Raw genomic sequence first — 15,947 nt, 5'->3', positions numbered from 1 at the left:
TAGTATGTAGCAGGCAGTTTGCTTCCTAATTTTTACTGAAAATTCATGTCACTGATGATTAAAAATCCCATCAATATGTGTGAATGAAACTGCTATGAATAGTAAGGGTAAAGAAAAAAAAAACTATGCAAGGAAGATGTTTTTGATAAGAAAGAGTATGAAGAATGTGTTTTGCTAAGGGGAAAAGAGAATAATTTTGACTTAAAGTAGAATGACTGGTCGTTTCAGAATAAGAAAGAAGAAAAAAGTAGGACAAAACCTAAGTGATATAAGAAACATTTTTTGGGAAGTTTGTGGAAAGGAATCTCTCCTTAGGTAGTCAAAGTTGGCTAATATTGGATGGATTTATTTGTAAGGTTTTTTCTTTTTTTTTTTTAAATTTGCCTTAGCATTAGTAGTACACTGATAAAAAAAAAAAAACCCAGAATTTGATGTTCTCTCTCTATTAAAATGGCAGGTTTTTTTTAGTTTATTGGTTTGCTCTAAATAGGAAATTGTAAAAAAAAAAATTGTTTTTCTTTACCTTTAAAAGTAAAGGTATTTACTTAAAGTAAACCGCTTGGGAAGATGAGATTTTGTGTTTTTAAGATAATTTCCTGTGTGTCATGTCTTTATCAGCTCTTTGATTATTTAAGAAAACCAAATCTTAATATTAAAAAAGCTAAGATTTTTTTTAATAACTATGTAACTTTTTGTATTTGCCTTTGAAATCTTTTAATTGTGACTGGTTAAATGGACAGCTAAGTGTGTCACAGTGACACCTGTAATCCTATTTAGTCAATTGTTCAAACATGGCATATTTAACAGCTTCCTTAAATCAAATTCTAAGTGGAATCTTTTTGACATCAAACTAACTTGAGATTTCCTAGATGGCTCTTGGAAAATCTCGAAGGATTTGTCTCTCTCCTTATAAAAAAGGAGATGTTTAGCTAATTAGGCTTGTTCGATGTGTTAAACACATCTTATTTTCATGGCAATATAGTTATTTGCATAAGTTCAATAAAAATCTGTTCTCTTTGTAATGAGAAACAATTGGAAACCTTGGTTTTATTACCATGGCTTTGATAGGAATGTCATATTTGAGAATGATGTATCGAATAATATATGATTAGATAGCTTTAAGGAACTAAGGTTGATTTTCAAGGAGGCAACTTAAATGTTCATACAGCTTCCCTTGGAAAAACCAGGCTTAAAGGGTTTCCTGCCTTACAGGTGAGTCAGGAAGGTCACTTCTGGCAGGCCCAGGAGCCTCAAGATATTTTGGGGACCTCGAGAAGAGAGGAATTCACCCAAATCTTTAGATATTTCAGGCAAAGTCTGGTGGTGAGTGCTTGACTTGGCTTCTTAGCCTTGAGAAGCTTTTCAAAGTACAGTCAGATTCCTTATGAACTGTCCCAGCAAAGCAAGCTCAAACAAGGACCTGTGTGGTCAATCACCGTTTCTGCTGCACTTAGTGTAAACAACCAGGCCAAGTTTAATGAGACCAGACTTACTTTTTGCGAACAAATTAGTGTTACTTTGATTATCTTTCACAGAAATGGGGGTGGCTGTAGAGAGAATGTTTTTTGTTCCGATGGAAAACTCTAATGAACCCCCCTTGCTCCTTGCATCTTGGACATTTTGCCAGCTTTCTCAAATCCCGAATTCTTCTGATTTTCTCCAGTATCAGGCTACAACTCTCTAAATTAGCGATTCCAATTTTTATCATTTCTGACTTGGAATCATTGAGAGCTAAAACTGTCCTTATCCTGAAGCTCTGCAGACCGCAGCTGGAAGACCTGATAGAAACTTCAAAAAAATTATTACAACAGATCACATATGAGCAGCCTTCATACTTCCTGCTCTCTGGAGCACTCAGGTAGCTCATCAGAATATCTCATGCTATTGCCAGAGACATTCAAACTGCAAACCAGGAACATTTGTCAGATGGTCAGTACCATCCTCACTCTGCCATCTGAAGATGCTCCAAACTCAGGTCTGAAAAATCCTGATCGCTGCCCACTCGACTCAGAAACTGGATTTCTGTCTGTTAATCTTTGTTTTTCTTTTATTTTCATAGCAACTCCCCTCATTAGATTCCTGACTGCTGGCACCGCCCAGCAAATATCCTCTACTACCAAGTTCCAATAAATGATTCAACTGGTCTGTAATGAACAAAAGACAACTGAATGAGGAAATGGGCTTGTATTACTCAGAGGAAAGAAGAAAGTCTCTTCTTTTCTTGAACAAGAGGGGAGACAAAGACTCTTTGCTTGAGCAAACTTTAGTCAGGTTCCTGAACCTTCTCCTAGGTCCATCAGTGCGCTTTGCTGTAAAATCTAGTTTCAGCAAGGCCCTCCACCCCTCCTCACATATCTGATCACTCTGGATGTCTGATCAGGTTCATTATCCCCTCCCCCTGCCACCCCCACCCCCCGCAGCGATGTCTGATCACGCTGGCCTGTCTTCAGCAAGAATCTGTCAGGTTGGTTTAGATAGGATGTCCCTCACCTCTGATATTTCTTCTTAGTAATTTTCCATCCAGTGACACTCACCCTGTTCTTGGCTTTCAGTTCCCACTTGGCCATGCTGTATTTGGAGCTGAGCCGACTTTTTCTCCCCATCCCCCTGTAAATTCCCTTTGAAGTGGTCCCTATACATATCTCAGTGATAAAGTCTGCCTTACCATCTTCAACAAGCGTTATTGGGTATATTTTTCTCTAGCAGAGCTAACCCTGTCTTTACACGTGAAGTTCACACCATCCATCTCCCTTAACATGGCAGGAAGCTTCAGGAATCAGCAGTAATTGTTTCCTCTGACAGCTGACACAGATTTTGCCCCTGTACTTAGGCGGTGAAGGGAATGAGTGCTGTTTCTTTATATAGGACATTTAAAAGAGTAAAATCATTTATTTTCTTTTAGAAAGATGATGTGCTATATAACCTAATTTATACTTTCCCTATGAGATGTCTCAGAAAACTTTTAGGATGTTACGTGTGTTTTTTTGCAACCAGCATTTTACGACCATGAGAACAAATGTGCAGCCTAACTATTCTTTATGATGGAGCAGTGCATGTGATTTCAGATGCCAGTCCGTTTATGAGCTTTTAGTTCTATGATAGCTCCTTCTTTAATAGTTTATCGGGTAAATGTTTTTATTCCTGCACATCTTTCTGAAGATTAATGCCTTATGCGTTGTGTTCTTAGTTGTAAGTAGATAAAATAATTTTAAATGTTGTGTTTTATTCCTCTTGCAGAGACCTTTTGCCCAAAGATTTTGTAGTTTATACCTACAACAAGGAAGGGGCTCTGATTGCTGACTACCCTAATACACAGGTAATACATTTTCCTCTTGATCCTATAGCAGAATTTGAAACAGTTATAATTTTAAAGTAAGTTCTCTTCTAAAGGTGCTTAGGACTGTTACCTTTGTCTACCCCCAAGGGCCACCTCTGATGTTATAACATACGGAATTGTCCTGGGGTAGAAGTGGTGAGTGCATTTCTGTAGATTAAATTGTACCTTACAGCTCTCCTGGTACTCTGTAGTCAAGTATTCTTTTACAGAACAGGAAAATAATCTTCTATTTAATGATAATCCTCACTGATTATAAGGGGGAAAAGTTTGATTTATTTTTTATTTCAGTTTACTTTTTACTAAAAGTTAATACCTCTGAATGCACATCTTTCTCATTTAACCATTTGATTTGCCATTAGTACTTAGTAAAGAACAAACAACTTGTTTGCGATTATGTATTCTAATTTTTTGCTAAAAACAGTTCTTTTCTAGAGAAGTATGGTCCTCTTTGCATCAGAGAATAGAGTAGTCTTGAGGACAAAACTAGCCAGGAATACTTGAAATAATTGACAGACGTCAAATTTGGCTTTATGTGTTATTTAATTAGAGCGTCGACATTTCTAGTTTTATTTGGAAAGAGTGTCTTACAGTCCTTTTTGGCAGTTAGGTATTATATATTATTTTCTTTTGCGATAGTTTTCTTAAGAAGTCTTTGTTTTCATTAACCATGTATTATTTTTCCCCTGAGCTTTGTAAAGCTTTGCTAGCTGGAATTGTTAATGTGAGTTATGCACTTTTGCAGCACTCTTCAAATAAATAGAAGGCAAAACCTTTATTTTAGATTAATTATTTGTACTTTAAAAAAACAAGGAAATGCTGACTTAAACCATTTTCTGGGCCATTTTCTAATTCCTTTATCGTAGTATTTTGTTTGTCCATTGTTTAATAGCAGAAGAGTTAGAGGAGCTTAAATGTATGTGATAGCATAAACCAGACCACACATAATCCATTCATCCATCCAGCCAGCCATCCATCTGAAGGTTATTACAGCATGAGACCAAAGATCACATAATTTATGCCACTCCACAAAAGCAGTGATCTTAAAAAGGCTTTTTTTTTCCTCTTGGAGAGGTTTCTTGGCCTGGATTTTGGTGACACACACTGCTTGGACTTGATTCCCGACTCTGTTGTTGTGGACTGAGCACTGCTTATTAAAAAGTACATCTTTGCCTCGGTGATTTGAGATGCCACTTTTATCCTGTAAAGTTCCATATGTATTTCAGTCTGTTTTGAAACCTGTATTCTGCCCCGCTGGTTGGTCTCTCAATTAATGCACCACCAGTACCATACTGTTTTAATTACTGAGGCCTGGTGATGTGTCGTGACGTCCTCCCCTTCCTCCCACTCCCCTTGGCTTCTTTTTTTGGTGTTTTGTAATTACTTTAAAGATGATAAAAACCTCATTGTGTGCACAAAAAGTCTGATATTAGTAAGTGATATGCTTGTCAATTTCTTGCTCAAGATTAAGGATAAAAGCTCTTTAGTTTTTAAAGATGCTAAATGTATAACTAAATAGTAATAATATAATCAATATACCTATAGGAAGAAAAGAAAAATCACCTGATCAAAGTCCCTTTTTTTGCAGTAACTGAAATTTTTTTCCCTTGGCATCATTGGCCTGTCACAAGGTCCTCTTCTGTATCCGATTTCAGTTGGCTGTTGTGTCTTGAATTGCCTGTGATTTAAAATGTTAAACATGTTGTAACGCTATCTTGATCTGCTTCTAGGTTTAAAGGTTATTGGGGGGTAGAGCTGTTTGTACTCAGTATCCTCTGGAATTCTGCCTAAATATTTGTGTAGCTGCAGGGTGATGGCGGACAGTCTGAAGATAGTCCAAAGAATGCTGTGTGTTATTATGAGATGCCGATGATGCAAATAAAATTTTCAGTTTAGTGACTTTAAATAGTTCTGTTGATTCTGCAATTTCTGTGATGATTTTCAGCAGCCTAACAGTATTTGAAGATAATATAGTTTTTATCATTATAGAATCATTGCCATTATCGGGGATATGTGGAAGGAGTCTATGATTCATCCATTGCTCTTAGTGACTGTTCTGGACTCAGGTAAGGAATATTCTTTATCAGTTTTTGGTTTTTTTTTTTTCTGTTCCCTTCTTTCTCATTTACTTATCTCTGTCTCCAAATCGAGTCATTTGGTGGGGCGTAAATGTAGATTTTACTTTGATGTGTCTGAGGATCTAATTTAGAGCTACGGCTCAGGTACCATTCTTGGCATGTTTGTTTAGGATGGTACTACAGTTGATGAATTTTAATAGCTAAACAAAAAATTTCATTTTTTGAGACTGCTAAGTAAGTTTTGCTATTTAAAGTAAAGCATACTTTAAATTTCTGTGATCCTTTAGTTTTAGAAAATTTTCACATATAGTCTTTCATTTAAGTCTCATAATGACCATGAAGAGGGGCTCATTTTTTCTCCATATTTTTATCATATACCAAGTGAAGTGAGAGTAATATTAAAATTAAATTTATGAAGGCCCTGGCAGTATGACACTGGGGTAGATGACTGGTTGCATGATTGATTGAACGAATAAATATTACTTTCAATTCTCAAACCAACTATCTACCAAGCCTGTGATTTTCTCCATGTAAGTAATGATGCTTATAAAATAGGTGCTGTGTACCAAGCAATGTTCTAAGTGTTTTGCGCCTATTAGATAACTTAGTTTTCAGAATAGCCCCATGGAGAAGGTTAAGGCAGAAGTTAAATAATTTGGGGAGAGTCCTGTGGTTAGCAGGAAACATTTGGGATTCGAACTCTGGTCCTCTGACTCCAGACTCCATGCTTTTAGCCATTATTCTGAATTGCCTTTCGTTATACGGTGGTCCTTCCCAGAGGTTAAGTAACTTTCAGGCAGTGATGCAAGGAAGTAGCGGCCCTGAGCTATAAATTTAGGTCTGCTTGACTCTAAGACCTCTCTGTTTTTCTCAGTACCCTGCTATCGTGTCTTACTTATGTTGAGAACTAGGACTTGAATTCAGGTTTTCTGATTCCTTTTTCCTGTGTATTTTTTTGTTGTTGTTTTTCTTTTTCTTTTCCTTCTCAAAAATTGGGAATGTGTCACATGACACTAGAGGATTGCTGCATATCGAGAATGTCAGTTATGGAATCGAGCCCCTGCAAAACAGCTCTCGTTTTGAGCACATCTTGTATCGAATGGACAATGTCCACAAAGAGCCTCTGAAGTGCGGGGTTTCCGGCAAGGATGTAGAGGAAGAAATCACATGGGATGAAGAAGACCAGCCTCATCACATCACTCAGCTACTTCGAGTAAGGAGATAATGTTTTTCTTCATGGCTCAGACTAAAGTTTCGAATAATCGTGTGTTTGTGCATTAAACCAATACCTGTCATGACTGTGCTTTCGCCAACTGCGTGCCAGACATTGTGGTGGGTACCAGTGGGTAAAAAGATGGGCAGCACGCAGTTCCCACCACCAAGTTGCGTGCAGTCGGGCTTCTGTGTTCTGAAAACTAGGGCTTAAGTCTTAAACACTAATCCTATTTCTTTTTGTCATAGCTGCATACTAGAGAGCAGTGGAGTTTTTTTTTTTTTTTTTTTTTCCTAGAATGTGGATTCCTTTTACACAAACTGGAATGATGTTTCTGGGGCTCTAAACTGAGCTCAACAGAGAGAGGGAGATTGGGTTTTTAGGGCTTCAGTGACCTCAGATGTCTTTCAGGGACACTTGTATCCCTGTTCTGAGGCTGCTGCTGCTTTTTTTCTTCTCTCTCTTTTAAATTACATTGAATACAGTCATAATTTTACATGCATTCATGTAGTTTTTTATTTTTTTAAATTTTTAATTAAATAATTAATTTTAGTTGAAGTTGAGTCAACTATGTGTCAATCTCTGGTGTACAGCACAATGTCCCAGTCCTGCATATGCGTATGTATTTTCATTTTCATGTGCTGAAGCTTCTTTTGGATTCCCTGGCTTTCTCCACACAGGGATCTCTTAGACTGAACCATTTCTAGGGCTAGAGCAACCTCGGCTGCAGGAAGGCGGCTTTCTGCATCATGAGATGATGTTGCCGGGTTGGGAGAGATGTGTGGCCCTAACTAACTCATACTAGTTTATGGCATTATTTTCATTGCCTCTCCCGCTGTGCATTCTTTTGGCGATTAGACTGTTAAAACTTTAATCATCGGAAAACATTGGAATTTTAGCTCATTCTAAATTTTATATAAGTTTCTATAATATCACAAAACTAGTCATTTTTTAAAAGTGGACAGTATGTCGGTGTCAATTATAATTTAATAGAACTAGAGGGGGAAAAAGTAAATGAAAGACAAGAACAAACAAATTAAACGGCAAACCTTGTCCGCCCTTCTGCTCTCGGGGACTAGTAGGTATTTTTTCTCTCACTCTCAGCAAAGTAGGGGATTTCCTATTGAAATATGTGTGTGTGTGTGTGTGTGTGTGTGTGTGTGTAGTTCTGATGTTAGAAAATCGGTAATTCTGCTTTGGAAACTTGAATAACTCGTATTATCTTTAACTAGAATTTTTCTCAGATCAGTACAGATGATAGATAATCACTTTAAAAAAAGTGTTTTTGGCTTTATTGATTTAGGACGTGTTAAGTAAAATCATGTTTTGAAGCTCTTAGCAGGCATGAAATAAATGACTAGACGTTAAGGTAAGATCATTGTGTATGAAGAACATATAGACTTACACCTTTTTTTTTTTTTTTTGCCTTTATGTTGTTTGTGTTTTTGACAGAGAAGAAGAGCTGTCCTGCCCCAGACCCGCTACGTGGAGCTGCTCATTGTTGTAGACAAGGAAAAGGTAGGATCGGTGACAGCTTTTTTTTTCTTTTTCATGAAAAGCAGACGAGAAGTGAGCATCCCATGAAGGAAATACGCAATATTGTGTATCTGTGTTGATTTTTCTTAAATGTAATTTGAAACCTAAAATTGTTTCGTACGTAGCAGAGCAGCTCCCTCGCTGCGATCTATTGAAAGTCAGCCCTCGACACAAGGGTTTGTAAAATTAAAAAAAAAAAAATGAAAACTAAAATTGACTTTTTTTTCCTGTAAACATACTTAATATTCATAATAACCTCCAGAAGCTGAATGTAGCAAATGAGTTTACGTCTACCTGTATTTTTCACTAGTGACTTTGTTTTATTTTTCCTGTCCTTTCGGGTGATTGGCACCTGCTGAAGTTGTTAAGTGCAACTGTACTGCTTTCTCAGGATGTGGAGACCTTTTCAGATTAATTTAAAGGACTGGGGTAATAAACTCAGTTAATCAGATATTGCTTTCTTGCCTTATAAAATGCTTTGTTTGCTAGAATTTCGGCTAACCGGTACTTCACTTTTTTTTTTTCCAGTTATTGATTTATTGCATCTTAGCTTCTAATTAACCCTCTTAGCCTGCTCTGTGGAAAGGATCTGGGATAACCCATAATTTACTTTAAGAGATGGGAAACCTCCATTCCTGGCGTGCTTTAGAGGGGAATGGAGGAGAATGGTTCTCAGCATTTATTGTCACTTTCACTCTAAGGGACAACACCAGGGCGTTTTCCTTATTCATCAACTTAAAAGTTGTGCTTTACTTAACTAAGAATAACATCTCTATCTCAGCATTTTCAGAATGATCAATTTTAGATATAGCCACTGTATAATTTTACCAATAGATTATTTAAAATGTTTTGTCTCACAAAATTACTGCCAATTTGGTTGGTTGTATGAAAAATTGTTTGTAGAAATGTAACTTGATTGACAATTCCTTTCTGGTAAGCTGTAAGAGGAAGTTTTGAGGATTTTTATGATTTAGAAAAATCCCTTATTCTATGGAGGTAAGAAAAAAAATTCATATTTTTAAGAAGTAGATATACATTCGGATTTGTTCATAGTAGGTTCATTACCCTCAAGTGTGGAAGGAAGACTCATAAGGCAGTGTGAACAAGCATGAACTCTGTCCCAAATGATGAGTGGAAAGTTCCTGTAGAATGTTGTGGACAAGTGACAAAAATAGAGATTTGGAATGTTTTTCTTTATTACTCTCTCCAGATAGGTAGAAAAATGGTTCAAAATAAAAATGGTTCTGCTCTAATCAAAGCTTGTCAAATGTATTAAAATGTTTTTTTCTTGATTAGGAGAATCATGGTAAAATGCCTAATTGAAAAAATCTGATATATTCTGGCATGAATGCCCTTATCACAGGGCAAAACCACTCATTCTTTTTAAAATTTTCTTGTAATTAGTTATTAAATTGGTTGTTTTAAAATAATGTTAAAATAGACATTTGGATTTAGCCAGTTCTCAAAGAAATGAATGTCATATCAATTCTTTGGTTTAAATGGTTAAAATTTCATATAACTCTATATTTCTATCTATGTATAATGTTTCCACTAGTGAACAGTGGCTAATTTCTGATTATTAATTTAGCCCAGAGTTTAGAAATGGGTTATTGAAATGTCTTTGGCCTTGGAGGTGAAAGGATCAGGAAATCTTTTAGATTGTCTTTTATTCCTTTAAGTGTTTTGATTGTTTTAAACTACCTCTGTGAAATGCTTGAAAATGTTTTTGCATTAAAATGAATAAAAAAACCATTAAGAGCAAAACTCATTTTAAAATTGTACTAATTTGGAGAAAATTAAAGTTTCAATGCTTTTTCATTAGGATTCACTTCACATATGTACCTGTTTTTCTTTTATTTCTACTTGTCACTAAAATGTACCCTTTAGACGTATTCGTTTGAAATGCAGGAGAATGTTTAAATGCTTCAATTTTTGGTTCAGAGGAAATATTTGGATTCTTCATTATGAGAGAATATAAATTTTTTTTTCTTAAATTACTTTGGTAACAATGATTTGCCTTCTTTGATTTTCAGTATGACGCGATGGGAAGAAATCAGACTGCAGTGCGAGCAGAGATGATTCGTTTGGCAAACTGCCTGGACAGCGTAAGTCGGATTTTCTATCAACAGGGACTATTCTGTCCTCCCCTTTCACAGGCTCTGAACAGCACTTCAGAGTTGTTTCATTTTGAGCTCTGATTATTCTAGAGCCTAAGTAACTCAGTTTTTCAGGGACCTGCTTTCTAATTTGTTCCCTAACTTTTCTTATGTTTAAAAGGAAAGTGTAATTGTTGAGAGTCTCTGAGACAGACGGGAAATTTCAAATTAGCATCTACTTTAGAGTCGAGTCAGCGAAAAATTGATCAGTTGGTCTAAAAAAGAAATCGAAGATTTTATTCGGGCCGAATTTGAGGATCATAACCTGGGAAGAGCATCTCAGAAATCCCTGAGGACTGTTCCACCAGTTAGAAGTCAAGACACAGTTATAGAAGTGTTTTGAGACAGAGGGCTGCACGTCAAATGATGTATTGTTGACAGTTTACAGAATCCAGATCTAAGCTAAGTGTCATCCTGGTGGGTCATGTGATGCCTTATGAGATCAAGAAGGAATGTTATCTTTAAGGAATTATCTTGTTGATCTAGGAAAATGTTGCTTTTTGTGATTGAGCAGGTATTTTTGCCGACGGGGGAGGTTTGGTGGATGTGTGACGCAGACATGCAATGCGTAGTTGGGGGAGAGAGGAGGCCAAAGGACAGAGAAGAATTTTTAAAGTTTTTAATTTAATTAATTAATTTATTTAATTTTTGGGGATGGGGATGTAATTAGGTTGGTTTATTTCTTTGTTTAAATGGAGGTACTGGAGATTGAACCCCGGACCTTGTGCATGCTAAGCACGCCCTCTAACCACTGACCTATACCCTCCCCCTAAAGTTTTCTTGTCTTGCCATAAAATATGAATTTTATTTCTCTAGGGAGGCTAGGGTACTTTGGCATTTATGAAAAGATCTTTGAATTTTTACTGAGAGAATCTTATTTTAAATAAGGCTGCCTCCTACTCGGAAACCATAATATGGCAATGTGTGTGTGTGTGTGTGTGTGTGTGTGTGAGAGAGAGAGAGAGAGAGAGAGAGAGGGAAGGAGAGAGGAAGGGAGGGAAGGACTGAGGCAGAGAGAGAGGGAGGGGTTTGGTTTGAGACTTTGGAGTTCATTCATTCATTGTGAAATACTGAAGAATTAAATACACACTCTTACAATTTCATTTCTAAATTGTTCCCCTAATACGAATACCAAGCACAATAATGATGATGATGACGATGGCATTCTACTGAGTATTTATAATGGGTTGGAAATGGAGCTGAGTGCCTTAGACTTATGAAAACATTTATTCCTCACACTGTCTCTGTGAAAGAAATACGATTTCCATAACCTTTATCTGAAACCTTTGGGGCACATGTAATTTGAATTTTACATAAGAAGGATATATAGGTCACTCTGTATTACATTACACTGCCAACAGGAGTTTGGGGTAGCACCTTGTACTCAAACTCATTGATGTTTCTGCAGTGAAATGGATGAATATTTACATTAGGTGAGCTAAATATGGACGATAAATTGGCTTGCATTCATTTATGGAAAATTTTGGAACCAAAATACCCCAAACTTTAAATATCCAGAGTTTGTCAGATTTTTGAAAGGAAGATTAAAAAGAATTTTGAACTTTTATTACTTTTGCTTATGCATGAGGAAACTGAGACCCTTGAGAGATTAGAATCTCATTATATTGAGAGAACTTTTTATTGGAGGAGAGGAGTCCTGCTTTTAATTTAAATAGTTGTATTAATTATAAGTTAAAAGATATTCTCATATTCTTTATGTTGTTTTTTTTTTAATTGACGTAGTCAGTGTACAATATTATATGTTACAGGTGTAAAATGTAGGGATTCACAATGTTTGAAGGTGATACTGCCTTTATAGTTATTATAAAATACTAGCTATATTCTCTGTATTGTGCAATAGATCCTTGTAACTTACTTTATTCATAATAGTTTGTACCTCTTAATCGCCTCCCCCTGTATTGCCCCTCTATCCTTCTCTCTCCCCATTGGTAACCACTAGTTTGTTCTCTGTGAGTCTGCTTCTTTTTTGTTATGTTCACTAGTTTGTTGTATTTTTTAGATTCCACATATAAATGATACCTTACGGTATTTGACCTCCTCTGTCTGGCTTATTTCACTTGGCATAATACCTTCCAAGGCCATCCATGTTGTTGCAAATGGCAAGGTTTCATTCTTTTTTATGACTGAGTAGTATTCCACTGTGTATGTATACCACATCTTTTTTATTCATTTATGTGTTTATGAACACTTAGGTTGCTTCTGTGTCTTGGCTATTGTAAATAGTGCTACTAGGAACATTGGAGTGTGTATATCTTTTTGAATTAGAATTTTAATTTTTTTAAATTATATAAAATATATACCCCTGAGTTATTCTCATATTCTTTAATGTATTTTATATATTTTTATTTATGTTTACTTCCCAGATGTACATTATGTTAAATATTCGAATTGTGCTGGTTGGACTGGAGATCTGGACAAATGGAAATCTGATCAGCCTAAATGGAGGTGCTGGTGACGTGTTGAAGAGCTTTGTAGACTGGCGGGAAAAGTTTCTTATAACACGTCGGAGACATGACAGTGCACAGCTAATTCTGTAAGTGAGTTTTATTTTTATACTATTAATGACATGGTCAGAGTAATAATTTTTTTCTTTTTTCCTTTTATTAGAATCATGTTCTATTAAGGTTTTTGAGCATTCACTTCAATGAGGAAAACTTTGATACTATAAGACAACTGACAATCTGCCAGTAAGACCTCTCTGTGTTGGAACCCCTGTGACCTTTACCCCATACTCTTCTTCCTCTTCCTTGGGTTTCCCTCCTCATTTTGGTATGGCATGTTTTCTAGTTTCCTTTTGTGAAAGGATAGATAGAAAGAAAAAGATTTCACCTCTTACATGTCAGAAAATACGTTCCACATACTCGAAACAGAATTTTACAATGATCTCACTTTGACCTCTGAATATCCTAGGGCATCAGTAACTCAGTCTTTCAGAGGCGTGCTTGCTAGTTTGTTTTGTAAATTTCTGGTTAGTTTGCTGGGTATAAAATTCTAGGTTGAAAACTTTTTTCCTTCAGAATTTTGAAGGCCTGGCTGTTATCTCTTGACTTCCAGAATTACGGTTGAGAAGCCTTAATCCATTCTGATTCTTGATCTCTTGTAGGTGGTGGTAGCCTTTTTTTTTTTTTTTTTTTTTCCTCTCTCTCTCCTCCGGAAACTTGTAGATCTTCTCTTGGTTCCTAGGCTTCTAAATTTCCTGATGTTGTAGGTCTGTTATCACTCATTGTGCTGTGTTCTCAGTGGGTAATTTCATTTGAAACTCATGTCCTGTGGTTCTAGGAATTTTTCTCAAATTGTTTGGTAGATGATTTCATCCTTTTTGTCTTTATTCTTTATTTCTTCTGGAGTTTCTTTTACTCTGCTATTGAGTTTCTTGTGCTTGTTTTCTGTTTTTATTTTATCTTTTGTGTCCTTTCTTTTCATTGTCTTTTGTTCTACTTTCTGGGACATTTCCTTAAATTTATCTTCTAAGCTTTTTATTGCATTTTTCATTTCTGCTATCTTATCTTTAAGCTCTTTTTTTCATCCCCCTTAACATTTTTATGTAATTGAATTCTTATTCTATGGATGTAATAGATTTTTTTAACTTTCTTTGAGATATTTCTATTATATATTTAAAAAAATTTTCTTCTTTCTACACAGCATTTTCATGGTACCATAATAAAACCTAAACTTATATAATTACTTAATACAAATATATCCCCAAAACTTACAGCAGAACCCTCACTTAAAAATTAAAAAATTTCATCCTTCTTAAAAATTTTCTGGTTGATGGCTGACGTTTTGCAAAAAAAATGTTTTACGTAATAATTTTTGCCTCCCTCAATGGTAGTGGTAGCTAAAACTCAATTTTTTCTGAGGAGAAATTTCACTTGATTTTATTTTGTTTTCTTCTGTTGCATGAGTTAATTTAAAGCAAGACACTGAGAGTGCCTAAATGGATTTTTATGGCCCCACAACTCCAAAGGCTTGGCCTGACCTTTTTATGAATTTTTAGTAAAATTGCTCCCTGAAGTATCCTCACACCCTCCCTGGCAGTGAGAGTGCTACCTCGTTCCCCAAAAACCAAGGGGAGTAGGCACCGAGCAGACTCCCTGAGCTTTCCCAGCCACACCTCCCAGCTGTCTTTCTCCTCTGTTTGGTCTCCATCTGCCACGTTGGACGCATTCCCCAGAGGTCTGATGATCCCTGGTTGTTGTTTGTGGTTAAGAATGGGACACTAAAAAAGCCTTTTGTAAGCACTGAGGACAGTAGTGGGGCTTGAGGACTTCACTACAGGGTGATCTGGCTAAAATGTTTCCTTGGCAGTTCTCTTGTGTCAGTATCCCTAGGCCTCTTGTCCTGGCTGGTTAGATGCCCCAGAGAAGGATTAGTTTATTCATTTAAAAAGTACTTGCTAGATGTATTACCTAGGCCCCTGGGTAGAGCAGTGAACAAAACAGACAAAAATTCTTGCTCATGGAGTTCATATTGTGGTGGAGGAAATTAGTCTCATAATTGAGATAGGTAAGTATATATGATACACTAAATAGTGGTAAGTGGTAAGGAGGGTAAATAAAGCAGGGACGGTAGAGGGGGAAGTGTTGCAGGAGTGATGCTGAAATTTTAGGGAAGACCTCAGTGAGAGGATGGCTTTTGAGTAAAGGACTGAAGGTGGGGAAGGAGTAAGTTGGGAGTGTGTTTCAGGGAAGAGGGCTGTAGGTAGAGGGACTAGGTCCTGAGATCCAGATGTGTCCAGGATGATCCAGGAACCACAGGGAGAGCCCTGTGACTCTCCTATTCCCTGTGCTCCCTGCCTGCAGCCTCCTGTGTGAGTATGTTCACTGACTTTGTTACCCAATCTCTCTAGAATTTTTGAATAAGTAGATGTCACGTGTTCTAGGAAAGTTTTTCGTCTAGAAGGTAGAAAACAACTTGGTTCGATATCTAAAATGTGTCCCCACTTGCCTGCAAAATGAATTTGTAATATTAGTCTCACTCTCTGATAATGAAAAGGAGACAAGGCTTTCATTGAATTGTGATTTTTAAATGGTATTTACTTTTTTGCCATTTTCCTCCCAGTTTTTGTAGGTTCTACCAATCAGTTTAGGATTACCCCAGAAAAATAGGAGCAATGTGTACCTTTTTCCCCCAAGAACATTTTGTAACTTTTACCTTTGCTCTTCATTTAGGAAGAAAGGTTTTGGTGGGACCGCGGGAATGGCATTTGTGGGAACGGTGTGTTCGAGGAGCCATGCTGGCGGGATTAACGTGGTATGTCTTGTTCTTAATGTTCAACCGTGGACATCTGCATTGGGAAATGTCATGCATTCATTGACTCTGCACTTCCTCTCCTGGTCCTTATAACGATATTTTGGGTATTATGAGGGAAATGGTAGAAGCGGCTCTTTCTCTAGAGACTGGATTAAGTTTTCTGATATTTATGATGTGTTTATTATTAGCACCTCACTTTTTATGATTGAGGAAACAAAGGCTCTGCTTGAGAAAATTAAATTAGAACCATGAACCTGTTTCCCCATAAACCACCATCAGTAATCTGTCAGTGCTAAAGGAGTTGATCTGTTACTTAAAGGGTTTGTCTCTGTCATCAGTGTGTTGTCACACCAGTT

The 15,947-nt window shown here is 36.6% G+C and overlaps 1 protein-coding gene across 1 annotated transcript in view; it reads left to right on the top strand.

Annotated features, from left to right (window-relative positions):
* ADAM9 (ADAM metallopeptidase domain 9) overlaps positions 1 to 15,947 on the top strand; it is a 69,146-nt gene that overhangs the window by 15,810 nt on the left and 37,389 nt on the right. The window contains exons 4-10 of the mRNA XM_072950205.1: positions 3,238 to 3,316; positions 5,324 to 5,400; positions 6,430 to 6,625; positions 8,078 to 8,143; positions 10,195 to 10,266; positions 12,702 to 12,871; positions 15,510 to 15,591. Coding sequence (XP_072806306.1) covers positions 3,238 to 3,316; positions 5,324 to 5,400; positions 6,430 to 6,625; positions 8,078 to 8,143; positions 10,195 to 10,266; positions 12,702 to 12,871; positions 15,510 to 15,591 — 742 coding nt within the window. The remainder of the gene's footprint in view (positions 1 to 3,237; positions 3,317 to 5,323; positions 5,401 to 6,429; positions 6,626 to 8,077; positions 8,144 to 10,194; positions 10,267 to 12,701; positions 12,872 to 15,509; positions 15,592 to 15,947) is intronic.

This window comes from Vicugna pacos, chromosome 26, assembly GCF_048564905.1.
Source record: "Vicugna pacos chromosome 26, VicPac4, whole genome shotgun sequence".
Classification (NCBI taxonomy): Eukaryota; Metazoa; Chordata; class Mammalia; order Artiodactyla; family Camelidae; genus Vicugna; species Vicugna pacos.
Note: the sequence above shows the minus strand (reverse complement) of the source record. Positions and strands in the feature narration are given on the sequence as shown.